General features: G+C 44.0%; 1 protein-coding gene across 1 annotated transcript in view; it reads left to right on the forward strand.

Annotated features, from left to right (window-relative positions):
* The first annotated feature begins 2,178 nt into the window (after positions 1-2,178).
* Positions 2,179-19,924, forward strand: part of LOC147703126 (uncharacterized) — a 40,783-nt gene continuing 23,037 nt past the window's right edge. The window contains exons 1-2 of the mRNA XM_086929474.1: positions 2,179-2,653; positions 3,405-4,457. Coding sequence (XP_086785600.1) covers positions 2,344-2,653; positions 3,405-4,457 — 1,363 coding nt within the window. The 5' untranslated portion in view covers positions 2,179-2,343. The remainder of the gene's footprint in view (positions 2,654-3,404; positions 4,458-19,924) is intronic.

Below are 19,924 nucleotides of genomic sequence, written 5' to 3' on the forward strand. Positions count from 1 at the left end.
AATTTACGGACGGTTGGTCACCCTATGCACAAGTCAGGTACGATACAATGCAGTGCCACCAGCCTGGTCAAGGTCTGCACTGACCAACAACACATTAAACCTCACTACATCTATGTAGAGCACCTGACGTCTGTCAATTATCAGCACCCATCAAAAGCCTTACTAAAATGGCACAAACACATGCTAAAGTGGCTCAGACTGAACGTGCGTCCTCCTGTGGATGCAATGGCTCTGTGGCATCGTGTGTACAATGATGTGCCCTACACCATGTAGCTGCATGGCACTTATACATTGTCCATGATTGACATACACAGCAATGTGTACGAAAATGCCAGAACCTAGCGCCAGTCCCTGGCGGTGTGACCCCAGCACCACCATCTACCCAGCCAAGGTAGCCATTGGCACATGGACTGGTGTCCATGCCGCTGGCTAGGCTCCGCCGCATCAGTCGCGGTACCTACCGCCGGTCCCCGGCGGAGCGTCACCGCCATGGTGCATTGCATACAGCCAATGGCATGGGCGTTCAATGTGGTATGATGCAGATTTGAATAATGCGGAAGCGGCGCGCCGCCGCCGCGGAACGCCGCCGCCGCGGAGCCGGTCATTGGATGCTTTTGAATGATGCACCATTGCGGTAGCGCACCCCGGACACCCGCGGTGCGTCACCGCCATGGTGCATTGCATACAGCCAATGGCATGGGTGTTCAATGTGGCATGATGCAGATTTGAATAATGCGGAAGCGGCGCGCCGCCGCCGCGGAGCCGGTCATTGGATGCTTTTGAATGATGCACCATCGCGGTAGCGCACCCCGGACACCCGCGGTGCGTCACCGCCATGGTGCATTGCATACAGCCAATGGCATGGGTGTTCAATGTGGCATGATGCAGATTTGAATAATGCGGAAGCGGCTCGCCGCCGCCGCGGAGCCGGTCATTGGATGCTTTTGAATGATGCACCATCGCGGTAGCGCACCCCGGACACCCGCGGTGCGTCACCGCCATGGTGCATTGCATACAGCCAATGGCATGGGTGTTCAATGTGGCATGATGCAGATTTGAATAATGCGGAAGTGGCGCGCCGCCGCCGCGGAGCCGGTCATTGGATGCTTATGAATAAGGCTGACCCAGACAACCAATTGTAGCACCTTATCAGCTTCCTAACGACCCCATGGGCCTATAAATCTGTGGGAGTGAGCCACACATTCCCACTGCTCACAGAGCCTGCTGCCTGAGACCCTCTCCTGCTGCTGCCTGGGACCCTCTCCTGCTGCTGCCTGGGACCCTCTCCTGCTGCTGCCTGGGACCCTCTCCTGCTGCTGCCTGAGACCCTCTCCTGCTGCTGCCTGGCACCCTCTCCTGCTGCTGCCTGGGACCCTCTCCTGCTGCTGCCTGGGACCCTCTCCTGCTGCTGCCTGGGACCCTCTCCTGCTGCTGCCTGAGACCCTCTCCTGCTGCTGCCTGGGACCCTCTCCTGCTGCTGCCTGGGACCCTCTCCTGCTGCTGCCTGGGACCCTCTCCTGCTGCTCACAGAGCCTGCTGCCTGGGACACCTCACAACTCACTTCCGCCACAGGTCTTCCATATCCACAGGGATGTCAAGAACAGATAAGATCCGTGCCAGTCCATTCACGAGTGAGGAGCTGGATGTCCTTGTGAACGAGGTGCTGGCACAGTACCCACGGCTGTTTGGTGGCCCCAATGTCGTGGTAAGTCACCATGTAGGGAGCTGTAGGGCAGGGTGGTGTCAGACGTGTATTCATGATGCAGCTGTATGTTATTTTGGATGTGTGGTGCTGACAAACACTGACAGACAAGATGTTTGCAGGTGGTGGGAGTGTGTGTTTTGCATTATGACTCTGTCCTAGGCCAATACTTGTATGTGTGAGTGGGATGTGCTACTTTTTGGGGCAGACATGACCAACGGTTGTTTGCCTTGTAGCTGGTTGGACAGTGTCCGCTTGTGATGTAATTTCAGGGTGCCCCTGTAGTCATAGTCAGTGTGCCCCACAGAGTAGGTTCAGTGGCTGCCCTTCCAAAGTTTGTCCATCAGCCAACTTACATGCTACAGTTGCTGCACACTGATTAGTGGATATGCCACATCAATGCCCTGTACAATTTATGATATATACAGTGCTGTCGATGCATTTGTGTTGAATCATCATTCTTCAGTGTGATAATCATGGAGACTACGAAGCTCAATGTGTGCATGCATTCACTAATGTTTATGCCATGCAGAGTGGCCTTGTGAGGGTACCCCCAGTTCTGGAGGGAGGGGGGTCACTGTGCGTCCTGATTCAGTGTCTGGCTGCTGTACTGATAGATGCTGACATATGACAATGTGTAAATGTTCATTAGTCCTTCTTTACTCTCATACCTGCAGCTCAAAGTACACCAACGTAAGGCTGTCTGGAGGGCCATAGCAGCAAAGGTGCGAGCCCTGGGGGTATCAAACAGACGACACACACACTGTCACAAGAGGTGGGACGACATCAGCCGGCTGGCTAAGCAAGTGGCAGAGATGAAGTTGGGGATGGTACCACGCACAGGGCGTGTGGCACGCCGCACCATGACTCCGCTGATGGCACGCATACTGGCAGTGACCTATCCAGACCTGGATGCACGTCTGAAGGGGCTTCAGCAGCAAGACAGCGATGGTGAGTATCCGGGGAGGGAGAGTTTGTCTGGGAGTGGATGCATGTGTAGAGTGCCTGTGTCTGCGGTGACACATGTGATGTGCGTGTGCTGCCATGCTGTGATATGTGATGTGAGTGGCAACTGTGATGTGTGTCTGTATGAGGCATTGGCCCACCATGGCCTTACTCTGCAGCTCCTGGCTGCAGTTTTCAGTCCTTGACATATATTTTGTTGTCCACATGGTCACTCTTCTTTGTGATGGTGGGTGTAGTCCCTATTATGCTGTACAGCTGTGTCCACTTAATGAGTGTTACACCATGTCAGTGTACTTTGCATGCACCTGCATGGTAGTGGCCCACACATCTGACAACAATGTGAACCCACATTGGCACATGGTGATTGTAATGGCCTATTTGACAATGTGGCATGTGTAGACAAAACAGGTGTGTGTATTCCCCTCTGGATCCCTTTAGGCTCTGGAAGTGGTGATGTTAGTTGTGGCTACATCATGTCCGTGGGGCAGGTCCATGTGGGCTAGGGGAACACCATCCATGGGCAGGGTGTAGTGCTGTGTGTCATCGACATTGGTCCACTCCTGCCTGTTTGTCCGCATGACAGGCTCAGTTGTGGTGTAACTGGTGTGTAGCAGCACAATGATTTGAGGGTGTGGTGGTTACCATGTAGCTCTAGGCCTCTCATGTGCTGCATTGCTCTGATATCGTGTGACCAGACTATGACACTTATACAACCATGTTTCTGTCACTAATGCAGATTCGGAAGACACCACGGCGGAACATGATCCTGAAAGTGGTGGGGAGACCAGCACGACAGCGGCAGCAGAGCAGGGTGAGACGGAGCAAAGTGACACTGACCACACCAGCGCTACTGAGGGTGACAGGAGTATGCATGAGGAATCTGTGGCTGAGACACAGAGTACCACTTCATCTGATGGCAGGGGGGATGAGTCCCTGTTAGCAGCCACAGGGGATGGGGACTCTGCTGCTGCATCTGACTACCAACGGCCACTGCCCACCCTCCCATCCACTTCCTCTGGGGCTGGCCGTATCCGTGTCACTAAGAGGGGACGTGTGACATTCACACATGGCACCGCAGCACCTGCACCTGTCCCCCCTGCTGCCCTCAGTGCAGAGTGCGTAGAGCTCCTGCGGCAACTTTGCGTGGGCCAGACCGCCCTGCTGAATGCCTTCAGTGCCCACGATTACAAAATAGGGCAGGTTCTGGCATTCATGGAGGGCATACACTCTGACGTGGGTGGCCTACATCGTACACTCCTGTCATTGTCAGGTACAGTGACGTCAGCCCTCCAACATGCCCCCTTTGCAGCTCAGGTGCCTGTGACGTCCACCCAGTCAGTGGCCACATCAGATGACAGTGAGCACTTGGGACATACATCAAGTAAACGTTACAACACTAGGAGCACAGCTCAGACCCAAAGCAAACAATCCCGTCCACAGACTCCATCCCCAAAGAAGGGCAGGGACCCCCCAATATGCACAGACCAGGTGGAGTCACAGAAGAGCAAGGCCAGAACAACATTGTGTCAGACATCAGGCTCACATGCTGCTGAGCCATCACCAGATATTGACTCTGCTATGCCCACAGAGGATGTGTGGGATGTCATGACTACACCTGGGGTGAACACAGGGACACACCCACCTACCACATCAACCCCAGAACAAAGTACATCGAGGCAGGTGGAGGGAAGCCCTGCTGTGACCAGCCCAGTCATTGTGGCAAAGAAGGGCAGTGTAGTGGCCATCCCTGGCAAGAAGGGACAGGAGGGCAGTGTAGTGGCCATCCCTGGCAAGAAGGGACAGGAGGGCAGTGTAGTGGCCATCCCTGGCAAGAAGGGACAGGAGGGCAGTGTAGTGGCCATCCCTGGCAAGAAGGGACAGGAGGGCAGTGTAGTGGCCATCCCTGGCAAGAAGGGACAGGAGGGCAGTGTAGTGGCCATCCCTGGGGTAAGTGGGAAGGTGGTCACTGTGGGGGGTACACCTTCCAGAGAGGCTAAAGTGGTCCGGAGGCGTAGCCAGCACAAGCGTACTGCAGGATCAAGCACTTCTCCAGAGGGAGTGGCAGTGTCTGCCCCTGAAGTGGAACAGTTGGGGGGTGTGCAGGTGGTGTCAGCGCCACTTCCCATCAACCCCATGACAGGGAAGCAAATTCATATTCCAAAGAAGTGGAAGGGCACCCCTCCAACCTCTCCCACCCACACTGTGTCAAGGGCGTGCATGACTCCACCTCCACGTGCCACGGTGCCACCTGGTCCGCACAGCCCTCCACCTTGCAGGCCATCTGTTATAGCCACACCACATGTCCCTCTGTCACACCAGTCAAGTCGACCTGCAGTCCCTGACACACAGCCAGGTTCCACTCCACATGACAGCCAGGAGTGAGTTGTCAACACCCTCAGACGCCTGTGCCACACATAGGTGTGCTACAGTACACCATTGTTAGCGATGTGGGTGTGTTCCTGGGCCTGTTGCTCTGATGTGCTGTACCCTGCCAAGGACTCTGGGCCTGTTGCTCTGATGTGCTCTCCCCTGCCAAGGACTCTGGGCCTGTTGCTCTGATGTGCTGTACCCTGCCAAGGACTCTGGGCCTGTTGCTCTGATGTGCTGTACCCTGCCCTGCCAAGGACACTGGGCCTGTTGCTCTGATGTGCTCTCCCCTGCCAAGGACTCTGGGCCTGTTGCTCTGATGTGCTGTACCCTGCCCTGCCAAGGACACTGGGCCTGTTGCTCTGATGTGCTCTCCCCTGCCAAGGACTCTGGGCCTGTTGCTCTGATGTGCTGTACCCTGCCCTGCCAAGGACACTGGGCCTGTTGCTCTGATGTGCTGTACCCTGCCAAGGACTCTGGGCCTGTTGCTCTGATGTGCTGTACCCTGCCCTGCCAAGGACACTGGGCCTGTTGCTCTGATGTGCTCTCCCCTGCCAAGGACTCTGGGCCTGTTGCTCTGATGTGCTCTCCCCTGCCAAGGACTCTGGGCCTGTTGCTCTGATGTGCTGTACCCTGCCCTGCCAAGGACACTGGGCCTGTTGCTCTGATGTGCTCTCCCCTGCCAAGGACTCTGGGCCTGTTGCTCTGATGTGCTGTACCCTGCCCTGCCAAGGACACTGGGCCTGTTGCTCTGATGTGCTCTCCCCTGCCAAGGACTCTGGGCCTGTTGCTCTGATGTGCTGTACCCTGCCAAGGACTCTGGGCCTGTTGCTCTGATGTGCTGTACCCTGCCCTGCCAAGGACACTGGGCCTGTTGCTCTGATGTGCTCTCCCCTGCCAAGGACACTGGGCCTGTTGCTCTGATGTGCTCTCCCCTGCCAAGGACTCTGGGCCTGTTGCTCTGATGTGCTGTACCCTGCCCTGCCAAGGACACTGGGCCTGTTGCTCTGATGTGCTCTCCCCTGCCAAGGACTCTGGGCCTGGTGCTCTGATGTGCTGTACCCTGCCCTGCCAAGGACACTGGGCCTGTTGCTCTGATGTGCTCTCCCCTGCCAAGGACTCTGGGCCTGTTGCTCTGATGTGCTGTACCCTGCCCTGCCAAGGACACTGGGCCTGTTGCTCTGATGTGCTCTCCCCTGCCAAGGACTCTGGGCCTGTTGCTCTGATGTGCTGTACCCTGCCCTGCCAAGGACACTGGGCCTGTTGCTCTGATGTGCTCTCCCCTGCCAAGGACTCTGGGCCTGTTGCTCTGATGTGCTGTACCCTGCCAAGGACTCTGGGCCTGTTGCTCTGATGTGCTGTACCCTGCCCTGCCAAGGACACTGGGCCTGTTGCTCTGATGTGCTCTCCCCTGCCAAGGACTCTGGGCCTGTTGCTCTGATGTGCTGTACCCTGCCCTGCCAAGGACACTGGGCCTGTTGCTCTGATGTGCTCTCCCCTGCCAAGGACTCTGGGCCTGTTGCTCTGATGTGCTGTACCCTGCCAAGGACTCTGGGCCTGTTGCTCTGATGTGCTCTCCCCTGCCAAGGACACTGGGCCTGTTGCTCTGATGTGCTCTCCCCTGCCAAGGACTCTGGGCCTGTTGCTCTGATGTGCTGTACCCTTCCCTGCCAAGGACACTGGGCCTGTTGCTCTGATGTGCTCTCCCCTGCCAAGGACTCTGGGCCTGTTGCTCTGATGTGCTGTACCCTGCCCTGCCAAGGACACTGGGCCTGTTGCTCTGATGTGCTCTCCCCTGCCAAGGACTCTGGGCCTGTTGCTCTGATGTGCTGTACCCTGCCCTGCCAAGGACACTGGGCCTGTTGCTCTGATGTGCTCTCCCCTGCCAAGGACTCTGGGCCTGTTGCTCTGATGTGCTGTACCCTGCCCTGCCAAGGACACTGGGCCTGTTGCTCTGATGTGCTCTCCCCTGCCAAGGACTCTGGGCCTGTTGCTCCGATGTGCTGTAGCCTGCCAAGGACTCTGGGCCTGTTGCTCTGATGTGCTGTACCCTGCCCTGCCAAGGACACTGGGCCTGTTGCTCTGATGTGCTCTCCCCTGCCAAGGACTCTGGGCCTGTTGCTCTGATGTGCTGTACCCTGCCCTGCCAAGGACACTGGGCCTGTTGCTCTGATGTGCTCTCCCCTGCCAAGGACTCTGGGCCTGTTGCTCTGATGTGCTGTACCCTGCCAAGGACTCTGGGCCTGTTGCTCTGATGTGCTGTGCCCTGCCCTGCCAAGGACACTGGGCCTGTTGCTCTGATGTGCTCTCCCCTGCCAAGGACTCTGGGCCTGTTGCTCTGATGTGCTGTACCCTGCCCTGCCAAGGACACTGGGCCTGTTGCTCTGATGTGCTGTACCCTGCCCTGCCAAGGACACTGGGCCTGTTGCTCTGATGTGCTCTCCCCTGCCATGGACTCTGGGCCTGTTGCTCTGATGTGCTGTACCCTGCCCTGCCAAGGACACTGGGCCTGTTGCTCTGATGTGCTCTCCCCTGCCAAGGACTCTGGGCCTGTTGCTCTGATGTGCTGTACCCTGCCCTGCCAAGGACACTGGGCCTGTTGCTCTGATGTGCTGTACCCTGCCCTGCCAAGGACACTGGGCCTGTTGCTCTGATGTGCTCTCCCCTGCCAAGGACTCTGGGCCTGTTGCTCTGATGTGCTGTACCCTGCCCTGCCAAGGACTTTGCACTTCCCGATTGTGATTCACCAGTGCATAGTCTATGGCATTTGCACATGATTTTGAGAGTTGCTGTTGTCTACTTATGTTGTGTAGCTACATCTGTGCAATATGTGAATAAATACAGTACATTATGGTGTGTTTTCTCTGTCTCCTTACTGATTAAAGTCATTTTCTTGTTTGACTGAGTTCCATGGTCTATTTTGTACATCACCATTGCAAGGTTGTATGTGGCCATATGATTTTTAGACAGGGGGACAGGTTCTTCAGTCCATTGTGGCCCTGCTGATGTTGTACTCTGTGATGGTTATTTGGCAGGCCATGCAGTTTTCGTGTGGGTGAATTGCTATTGCTGCATACACTGTTCACAGGTCACCTTGGGGGACACTGGCAGCACAGGGTGTGCAGCTGTGCTGTGGTGTAGTAGATGTTTATGATGTGATGAGGTGTGTGTTTCCCATTCTGTGTGCCCTGGCGTGTATGTGTATGGTCGTCTTGTGTTGGCCCTTGGTCCTGGTGGCATGGCTTACATGGCATGTGTGTGGCAGAGGTGTGCAGTGTGAAGGGTGTTAGTTTGTAGTGTATGTATGTGTGCCCCTGTATGGTGTGAGACACACATGTGTCAGGCAGGAGTTGTATGCCTGTTGTATGTTTTGTCTTGCCCTGTGTGGATGTTTGTATTCAATTGTGTGGGCTGTGGGGAGTGCACTGGTGTTGTGTGTCCGTTGTCAGGCAATCCTGCTGTGCCTTTGTCCCTGGTTGTGTGTCGCAGTGTGTGTGTATTGTGCTTGTTGTTACAGTGCTTGTTGATGTGCAAGGGGGTGCACGGGATTGGCACCTGGCCTGTGACTACTTCGGGTGGTGTGCAGTGTTGGTCGGGGTGGTGTGTCGCTGTGATGTTTGGAATGTGTCCATGCCTTGCTGTTGCCCTGCCTTCTGCATTGTGCGAATGTGTTGACCGCGGCGGTGACGTGTCCGTGACCGTGACGTTGCTGCAGGTTGGCCGACGTTGTGTGTTCCGGATGCCGTGGGGTGCCTTGTTCTGAGGTGGGTGATGTGTGGGTGCCCATGTGGATGTGTTGTGCCCCCCAGCAGGATGCCAGTGTTGTGCTTGGGACCTGTGTCGGCATGTGTGTTGTGTGGTGTATATGTGTAGTGACGTACCTGCGGCGGCGTCCGCGGCGGCCCATCTGGCGATAGTGTTGCAGCAGGTACATGACCGGATGCATGTGGAGGGCTGGGTCCATGGGGTTCATGTCGGATCTCGGCGTGCGTGCTCCGCTGTAGACTTTCCGCCTGCTAGAGCTGTGCGGTGTCTCCAGTGCGGTGCGTCAGCTTGTTTGGCCCATCCTAATATGTCGAGCGGGGCGGACGTCATCGACCGCGGCGGAGGGTCTCGATTGGCTGCAGCCGCCGCGGTGGCGGGCGCACCTTGATGGCGGAGCGAGGCGCTCCGCGGCGGACGGGAAATGACCTGTGTTTACATATCCTAATGTGGCGGACGTGATTTCCACTGCTAGCGGGCGGAAAAAGCTGTTTTTCCGCCCCGCCATCGTTTCGGTAGTGCCACCGCCCGCTATCCTAATGGACCCCTTGGTCATAAGTAAGTACATAAAATAGAAACTGCATATTTAGTACTACTAATTATTTTCCTGCTAAATACCCGGTGGCTCTTTGCTATTCATACTACTTAACATCCTAAATAATAACATATTATTATTTTTTTAGATACTACAACAACTGAATTTTCTTCTCAAACTAAGTGTGAAGAAAGCATAGGAACACAGAATCGAATAACTATGTAAGTTAAGTTACATTGTGTAATTTTGTGGTCAAAAATCTAAACACTGAAAAAATAACAGTTTTCCTCAACATATATTTTTTTCTCTGTAGATTCGACTTCTGAAAACTGCACTCCTAATTAACTAAGGACCTCAGTAGTATTTCTAAAATACATTTTAGTAAGTAAGTATTATGCAACTGCAATAAATGTGTGAAAACAATTCTAACATTTCTAACTGTTTTAATAATTTTCTATGACATATTCTTTATTTACAGAGCAAACACAGTGAATAGATATACAGACAACATACAGAACTTCACATTCTAAACAACAGTAAAACAAATAACTAAGTAAGTATATTAAATAACATATTTACCACATGTTTCAAAAAACCTACCAACATGGTGATTAAAGTAACTCATATGTTCCTTATTTTTTAAAGATAACACTACAAAGTATTCTACAGAAGTTGAAGAAAGAATTATAACTGCCAAATACCAACCACAAAAATTATGTAAGTATCTTCACAATGTGAATAATGAAGACACATCTTTGTAGTAAAAATGAGCTTTATAATTGCTAATTTACCTAAACATTAATAAATAATATACTACTTTCATATTTCTCAGAACAGCTACAACAACATCAAAACTATTTATCCTCAACTAAAGAAACAAGAAAGTCCAAAGTTTAGCTGTACATTGTAAAACACGTAAGTATAAACATTCCTACTTATCACTAACATAGATTATTGATCACATTTAAATTGATATTAACTATTATATATATTTTATAGATATACAAAGTACAAAATGACCGAAGGAGCCGAATTTGTGACCAGCCAAAAAGGAAAATTATTGTTATGCTACATGGGTTACACATACACACAGGAAAAACAATATGGCATGAAAGTGAATTGGAAATGTTGCAAATATTATTCCAACAAGTGCTACGGCAGAGCAACAACAAAAGAAGCTACAGAACTATATACTAGGGAACATAATCATCCACCTAATATTACAGAAATAGAAGTCAGAACAGCCATGGAAAGTATAAAAGAAGCTAGTACCGGATCCCAAAAGCAAACTAATGTCATTTTAAAAGAAGCCATTCCAAAAATTCCCAAAACAGCCTCAACCCAAATGCCAAACATCCTATCATTAAAAAGAACTATAGCACGGACCAAAAAAGCGACAACTTCTTCAACACCATGTCCTAGAACATATCAGGATATTAGTTTTAGTGCTAACGAAATAATAACTTTAAATAAACAACCCTTTATAATTTATGACAACGAAAGCAATGAAAATAGACTTATAATTTTTGGTACCAGTATGAATTTAGTGAAACTGCAGCAAAGCCAATATTGGATGATGGATGGGACATTTAACATCTGTCCCAAACCATTCTTCCAATTATACACAATACATGGCCTCTATCAAAACTGCAATATCCCTTTGTTATATGCACTATTGCCTAACAAAAACAATTCTACATATATGGAATTATTAAATGTCATAAAACAAAAAACCAATGATGTCTCTCCGGACAAAATCATTCTTGATTTTGAGCATGCAATGCTCTCAACTATTCTAAAGATCCACCCACATACCTCCATTCAAGGGTGCTATTATCATTTCAACCAGTGTTTATGGCGACACCTTCAAAAAACTACCCTAAGTGTCGAATATGCTACAAATTCTTCATTTGCTTTTCAAATAAAAAAACTTATAGCACTTGCCTATGTCCCTACAACAGATGTAGCAGAACATTACAATATTATCATAGACAGTCCATTTTATAAACAAAACGAAGCTAGATTAACTCCTTTTCTTGATTACTTTGAGGACACCTGGGTAGGCAGACTCCACAGATCTGGGCACAGGAGAAATCCAAAATTCCTTATTCCCTGGTGGAATGTGTACAATAGTACCCTTAACGGGGAGTCAAAAACTAACAATGCTGTTGAAGGTTGGCGCAATGCATTTGTCCAATCAACTGGCAGAAGCAAACCTAGTCTCGAAAAATTCATAAAATGCCTACAAAAAGAACAGAGCTATCAAGAATTCCGAATGGACCAATCTGTTACCGAAATTGTCCCTAAAACATCCAAGCAAAATAAACAAATGCACAAGTACCTGGAAGAGCAGGTTAAACTTTACCCTAATACGAAAGGCATAGAATACCTAAACATCATAGCCAAAACACTACTGTAAATAAAGCCGAAACTGTTATAAAACACCAAATGTAGCACCTAAGTATGTGAAAATATGTAACGTGAGCTTCTAAAGTATTTAATGTATGCAATATATAATGATATTATTTTAATATATGCACACATTAAAACAAAATAATAAGTTAAAATCAATTCCATAATAAATATGACATTACCCACCCACAAAAATAATAGAAAGCAAACACTTACCAATTTAGTTGTCTATCCAAGAACGTCCATTACCACCAAAGTAATCCAGGTAGTGCAAAAGTAACCCCAAAAAAAATTTAAAAATACAACTGTTCCACAATTAGGAATTCCACGCGGTCCTTAGCCATCGAACTACCATAAAAAACCCGAAAAAGTCGAAAAAAAGAAAGAATCGCTCCGGAAAACCCGAAAAATTGTAAAGAAGTGTTTGTAAATCACTGTAGGATTAGAAAAACTAACACTTCCTTTAGAAAAAAAACGGAACTTCCGATGTTGCGTACACCTAGGAAAAAAACATAGAAAACAGACATTCCCACCCACAATATTTAACAAATAATGACAGACTAACATATTAACATTGATGATTTAATGTTCGATATACCCTAAAAGACTTAAATGAACTCTATAAATAATTAGTAAACTAACTAACACAACGTGTATATACCATACGTAAATATGTTATTTCAAAATCTGAAACATAGCTCCCTCACATTCAACAGCACTAAATATAAGCTCACTAGTGTCAAACCATAATATTAATACACATATAATATATAAAATGAACCTTACCTGCAGCGACGTGAAGTGTCTCCCAACCGCGATCAGCCCTTCTTCAAAATAACCCAAAACGACCAAACCCGGTTACAAAAGAAAGCACCAAAAACTAAATAAAATAGTCCCAAGTGTAAAATATAATATCTATACAGAACTAAATGTGTAAAAAAAGAAGTATTAATTTATGTTATATAGAAAAATTTCTTTTTTTTTTTCCTACAAAGAAATCATGATAAAAATGTACATTAATATAATAATGTAATATGATGAAAACAATGATGTTTATGTTAACAATGTTAAAAAATGTAAGTACATTGTCACAAAAATGAAACATATTTTTTTAAAAATGAAAAATGTTTATTTATATTGTAAAAATGTTATCTTCACAAATGAAGGTGAGAAAAGCTTTACAGAAAAATATTAGTGTTATTAGCATTTTTTTCTGACATAACAATATGTGAAAGAGATAATAAAGAATGTTAATGTCATATGAAAATGAAGAAAAATAAGAATGGTTCTGTATAGTTGTTATTAATTGTGTTTATAAAAGTTAATTTCGAAAGAAATGTCAATAAAAATATATTATTATGCATTTATGTTATTTGTTAAAATGTAAATAAAATAAAAGTTAATAAAATCATGCTGAATATTGTATTTTATTATCTTACTAAAAAGTATCAATGTAATAAAAAATAAATAACTGTATATTACAAGTGAGTATATGTTGGACTCTAATAATGTAATGAAGAATATACAAAATCCAGTGTACATTAAATTACAATACGTGTAGCACAGTAATAACATAAATATTAATATTCCTACTGCACTCTACATAAAATGTTAATATGTACTATACACTAATTAATTTCAATAGATTATTCCAACAGTAGTGTACAGTAAATTAAACTTGATGTAATGTTATATATGTTAAAAATCCTGTAATTGATTAAATGAAAAATAAATATATATTTATCCTGTAGAACTAGGTACCAAAATCAATAAATTGACCCTGAACCCTACAAATACTCCTTTACCCTAAAAACAGAACACTGACCCAGAACCCCAAAAATAGACCTTAACCTAAAAACTTAAAACTGACCCAGAACACAACAATAACCCCTTTACCCACAAACTGAAAACTGACCCTGAACTCAACAAATACCCCTCTACCCAAAAACTAAAAACTGACCCTGAACCCTAAAATTAGCCCTTTACCCAAAAACTAAAAACTGACCCTGAACCCTAAAATTAGCCCTTTACCCAAAAACTAAAAACTGACCCATAACCCTAAAATTAGCCCTTTACACAGAAACTGAAAACTGACCCTGAACCCAACAAATACCCCTTTATCCACAAACTGAAAACTGACCCTGAACCCTAAAATTAGCCCTGTACCCAAAAACTGAAAACTGACCCTGAACCCAACAAATACCCCTTTCTCCACAAACTGAAAACTGACCCTGAACCCAACAAATACCCCTTTCTCCACAAACTGAAAACTGACCCTGAACCCAACAAATACCCCTTTATCCACAAACTGAAAACTGACCCTGAACCCAACAAATACCCCTTTCTCCACAAACTGAAAACTGACCATGAACCCAACAAATACCCCTTTATCCACAAACTGAAAACTGACCCTGAACCCAAAAAAAACCCCTTTACCCAAAAACTAAAAAGTGACCCAGAACACTAAAATTAGCCCTTTACCCAAAATCTAAAAACTGACCCTGAACCCTAAAATTAGCCCTTTACCCAAAAACTGAAAACTGACCCTGAACCCAACAAATACCCCTTTATCCACAAACTGAAAACTGACCCTAAACCCAACAAATACCCTTTTATCCACAAACTTAAAACTGACCCTAAACCCAACAAATACCCTTTTATCCACAAACTGAAAACTGACCCTGAACCCAACAAATACCCCTTTATCCACAAACTGAAAACTGACCCTGAACCCTAAAATTTGCCCTGTACCCAAAAACTGAAAACTGACCCTGAACCCAACAAATAACCCCTTATCCACAAACTGAAAACTGACCCTGAACCCAACAAATACCCCTTTCTCCACAAACTGAAAACTGACCCTGAACCCAACAAATACCCCTTTCTCCACAAACTGAAAACTGACCCTAAAACCAACAAATACCCCTTTATCCACAAACTGAAAACTGACCCTGAACCCAACAAATAACCCCTTATCCACAAACTGAAAACTGACCCTGAACCCAACAAATACCCCTTTCTCCACAAACTGAAAACTGACCCTGAACCCAACAAATACCCCTTTCTCCACAAACTGAAAACTGACCCTGAACCCAACAAATACCCCTTTCTCAACAAACTGAAAACTGACCCTGAACCCAACAAATACCCCTTTCTCCACAAACAGAAAACTGACCCTGAACCCAACAAATACCCCTTTCTCCACAAACTGAAATATGACCCTGAACCCAACAAATACCCCTTTATCCACAAACTGAAAACTAACCCTGAACCCAACAAATACCCCTTTATCCACAAACTGAAAACTGACCCAAAACTCAACTAATACCCCTTAAATTAAAGATAATTAAGTACATTATTAAAATTAATAACAATAAAAAGTAATTATTCTCAAAGAATTGAGTAAATAATAAATTAGACTATATAATATTAATTACTGAACTAATTATTATTAATTAATTGCCAATTAGGTGTAATGTAGGAAAAAATATGTACAATTATTAATAATTGAATTAATTATTAATAAATTACTTACCACCCTTATCCCCTATAAACACAATAACCAGCTCCCAAACCTAGAAATGTAATTTACAAATAACAATTTAACATTAATTTCGCAATACTAAATAAACATGTATGTACATTGAATTTTTTAAGTAAATATTAAATATGTCTTAATTAATATTAATTATTTAACAATTAATTAGTAATTAATATAATTGACTATATGAGCTTAAATAATTAACTAACTAATTATAATTAATAAAAAATAATTAACAATTAGGTATAATGTACAAATATTTTAAAACATTTATTTATTAATGAATTAATTAATAATAAATTACTTCCCACCCTTATCCCCTATAAACCCAATAACCCGCTCCTAAACCTAAAAAAATTATTGTGAAAAAATGTATTTCACTAATTGTAGAAAAACAAAATCAACAAATATCTACATATATTGTTTAAAATATATTTTTTTAAATTAATAATTAATATTTATTAATTATCAATTAATTATTAATTAATAATATAGACTATATGAGCTTAATTAATTAACGAATTAATTATAATTAATTAAATAATACGTATAATTTAGTATTTGTTATTAACATATATTAATTAATTATTAATAAATTACTTCCCACCCTTATCCCCTATAAACCCAATAACCCGCTCCTAAAACTAAAAATTTAATTTTTAAAATTTTTATTTTACTAAATGTAGAAATACAAAATTAACAAATATCTACATATAATGTTTAAAATATGTAATTTTTATTTCATAATTAATATTTATTAATTATCAATTAATTATTAATTAATAATATAGACTATAAGATCTTAATTAATTAACTAATTAATTATAATTAATTAAATAATACGTATAATTTAGTATTTGTTATTAACATATATTAATTAATTATTAATAAATTACTTCCCACCCTTATCCCCTATAAACCCAATAACCCGCTCCTAAACATAGATATGTATTTTTAAATATTTTATTTATAATTGTTTTAATTATTATAATTCAGCTTTTTTAATACTTTTTCTATACTATTATTTTACTTTTTCCTATACTATTGATTATTTCCATTACTACACGATATTTTTTTTTACGATATTTTGACACTCGATATTTTTTTTGTCGATATTTTTGCATACTCACCTATTTCGATATTTTTGTATCCGATATTTTTGCATACCTATATTTTTGTCCTACGATATTTTTACTTCGATATTTTGTCTTTCCGATATTTTTTTTTCGATATTTTGTTTGATTACATTACAGGGGTACTGCTAGAAGAACTTGCAAGATCCTCAAATGACCTATAGGAGTACGAAGAATTATACAAGCTTGGACTAAAAGGACTACGAAGGACCAGGAGAACTTACAAGTGCCTAGATAATTAATTGGTCCAGTGCAGGACATGAGGGGGATCCTGCCGGATCTTGGTTCCTACGGCTACTTCTGAGCCTGATTCATGAATCAACTGTTTCCAGGACAGTTTGCGGGATTTGCCCCAGTATAATTTGACGACACCGGAACACATTCAGTCGCACCCCCTGGTATCTGTCTTTCAATCGAGCACAAACCTGCAGGCGGTATGAGGTCTTTCTTATTTTCACTTCCAGATGGGCCCAAAACAAAGGACTAATTTAAAGGGCACCAGGGCTCCTTTTGTTGGAGTATCATCCTGGCTGGAAGCTATCTGGCTCCTAAAACGTAGACGTCAATTTAATGGGGGCAACAAAGGTTTGTTATCACTTCACGTGTGCTTATGGAGAATGATGATTTGGAGGCAGGTTTTTGACTTGATTCACACTCTCTAGCAGATGTGCATCCACTATAAAAATACCAAATATATTTGTGTGTTTAAGTAATTACACAAATAGTAAGTGACATGCCATTTAGTAATTTGCTTTTTATTTAATTCTTTAACAGTGGTACTTATCCCAGGCCAGGGTGTCAGAGTTTTACATCACACACACCCAGACAATAAATCATATGTGTAAATCAATGTACATAAAATGTTACATAATACAATTAGATTTATAAGGAGTAGGAATCTCATATCGTCCATTCTTATAGACATATATTCAGAGTGGACTTGCGGTAGAAACACAAAGTCAGAATTTAAAACGTAACACAGTGATTGGGGTTGTCTTTACTTACAAGACTTTATTACTACTGAAAGGGACCCTTTTTTTGCAAACTTTGAATAATAGCAGATTGAGAAAAAACAATAAGGAACTTTAAACCCATGACTTGCAGTTTGCATGCAGCTACCAGATGTCGGTTCATGGCTCACTGTTCTAGAAGGTTTGAAACTTATGAAGTGGACGTAACAAAACAATCTCTATTTCGAAAGCAGTTACCCACTTACCTGTCAATTTGGAAAAGGTCTATAGCTAAGTAAACAAATAACAATAGGCAAACTAATCTGATAACCTACACAATAGTAGAAAAAGCCCACATGAAAAACGTAATCACCAAATTGATAAAGAAAAACTTAAATTTCTTATTTAATTTTTAAGTCAATGTTTTTGTTTTATTAAAAATAGGTTTAATTGTAGTGCAATAGACGGTCACCTGATGAAGGCTGAAAAGCCAAAATGCGCGTAGTTCCCCATCTACCGCTTTGCCTCCATTGTTTTATGTCTAATGCTATGTTCATGTGTGTTATATGTTTTTTATGAATTTCTATGTTGCTGTTGTATTTATAATTGATCAGTATTTATAAAATATCTAAAAGCTTGAGATTTATCAAAGAATTATAAAACAAAAACATTGACTTAAAAATTAAATAACATTTTTTAGTTTTTCTTTATCAATTTGGTGATTACTTTTTTCATGTGGGCTATTTCTAGTATTGTGTAGGTTATCAGTTTAGTTTGCCTATTGTTATTCATTTACTTAGCTATAGACCTTTTCCAAATTGATTATTCCTCCCTATGTATAGCTAGTATATCCAATATATAGGGGTCCCCTACTTCTAAAACAACCCACATACCTGTCTACATAAAATACAAATCTGTGACCTGAATGTTACGCAATGGGCTTTGCAGCAGGCATATAACCCTTTATGCTACTTTATAAGTCAACACTGTGACTGGATAAAACACGGATTTCTCCAGGAAATGCATTCACCATCAGAGTTATCTTACCATAGCCACTATACCCTCAAATTGCCTAGGCATCAAAAGCTCTCTGTAGCAGATGCTTTACCTCACAAGATACTTTGAAATACAGCACCTTTCTGACACATTTAATTAAGCAGAACAGATTTACTGTCACAATTGTCCTTGTTGCCAATTTCTCTGCAGCAGATTTTTTAAAAATATGGATTTACTAACCTTGCACACAACGTAAGGCAGCAAGGCAACTTGCTCTGCTGAGTTGTGTGAAAGGGAGAGAGAGCAGAATGCACCATATCTACTAAAATATGGCGCACCTCAGCTCTCTCCTTGTGCTGGAGCACTACAGGCAGACTAGCGCCAACGCAAGCACCCTTGTGGCATGGTGCCAGGATGCCTGAGTTACAGGCAGGATTGCTTTTGTGCAGGAAGGGATCGTTTCTACAAAAAGCAATCATTAGAGGCGTATTCCTCTTTATAAATGTGCTGCGAATGCAGCACAAGGGAAAGAGGAAGCAAGAACAAGGAGGAATATTTCTCCTCGTTATGCTTCTCTAGGGTAGGCTACCATTTTTTCACAAGCCCAGGTTTACTGCCTTTAGTAAATTAGGATTCGCATCAAAATACACAGGTGCAACACCCGTGCGCCACCCACATATAATAGTACCCCACGCAGTTTAACCTTTTTTACAAAGACACACAAGGCATTGCAATGGTTTGTGAATCTTGACAATCATTTCGCTTCATGGCTGCACCAAAAAAGTGAAACATCCATGAGGCAAAATGGTAGTAAATCTAGGCCACAATGTATAAGTTGACTGTCAGACGCTGCTTTTCATAGCTCCGCCATTTGTGACTCCACCCCTTTCCTATGCCACGCCTTGACCCCTAATCTACGGGTTCCCAGAGTCATTTGTTTCCAATTCCAGCACGTAACATGCCTTTAATCTGGACACCATGAGCCCGGAGACATCTGCTGGGAAGGGAGAGGGACAGAGCTTTGCACTGTCTAGAAACGCTTGCCAGGCAGGCTGCTGGTGCATTCATGCTCCACTCAGAGTCATTTTAGAGATCGCGGGCAAGACTTATCTAGGGGCCCCTGTAGAGAACACATTTGAATTGTATTATCAATATCCTGCCAAAATAAAGCTGCATGATGCCAAACAATACTATCCATTTTAACAGGATCACAAAAAAACAATTCATAAAGTTCTTGCCCAAGACCCCAAAAATTCTTAGATGACACTAGGCAGAGAGAAAAAAATCAAATTTAAAGAAAGTTTACTTTCCAAGGGGACCCCTTGCAAGATGGGGGGGGCTTGGGCAATTGCCCACTTTGCCCATGCCTTAACACGGCACTTGATGCCCAACCACACAAATGTGCAAATCTACAGTGAACTCGCAGCCACGTTTTTTACCCACTCCGCAAACCAAAAAAACGCCATACGACTGCGTAATCGCTCCATATGCTCCGCATGGTTCTGAAATCAAGGCGTGGAGAACAGCTCAGAAATAGACTGGTGGCAATCTACTGACTGG

The sequence above is a fragment of the Lissotriton vulgaris genome, chromosome 7 (assembly GCF_964263255.1).
Source record: "Lissotriton vulgaris chromosome 7, aLisVul1.2, whole genome shotgun sequence".
Lineage (NCBI taxonomy): Eukaryota > Metazoa > Chordata > Amphibia > Caudata > Salamandridae > Lissotriton > Lissotriton vulgaris.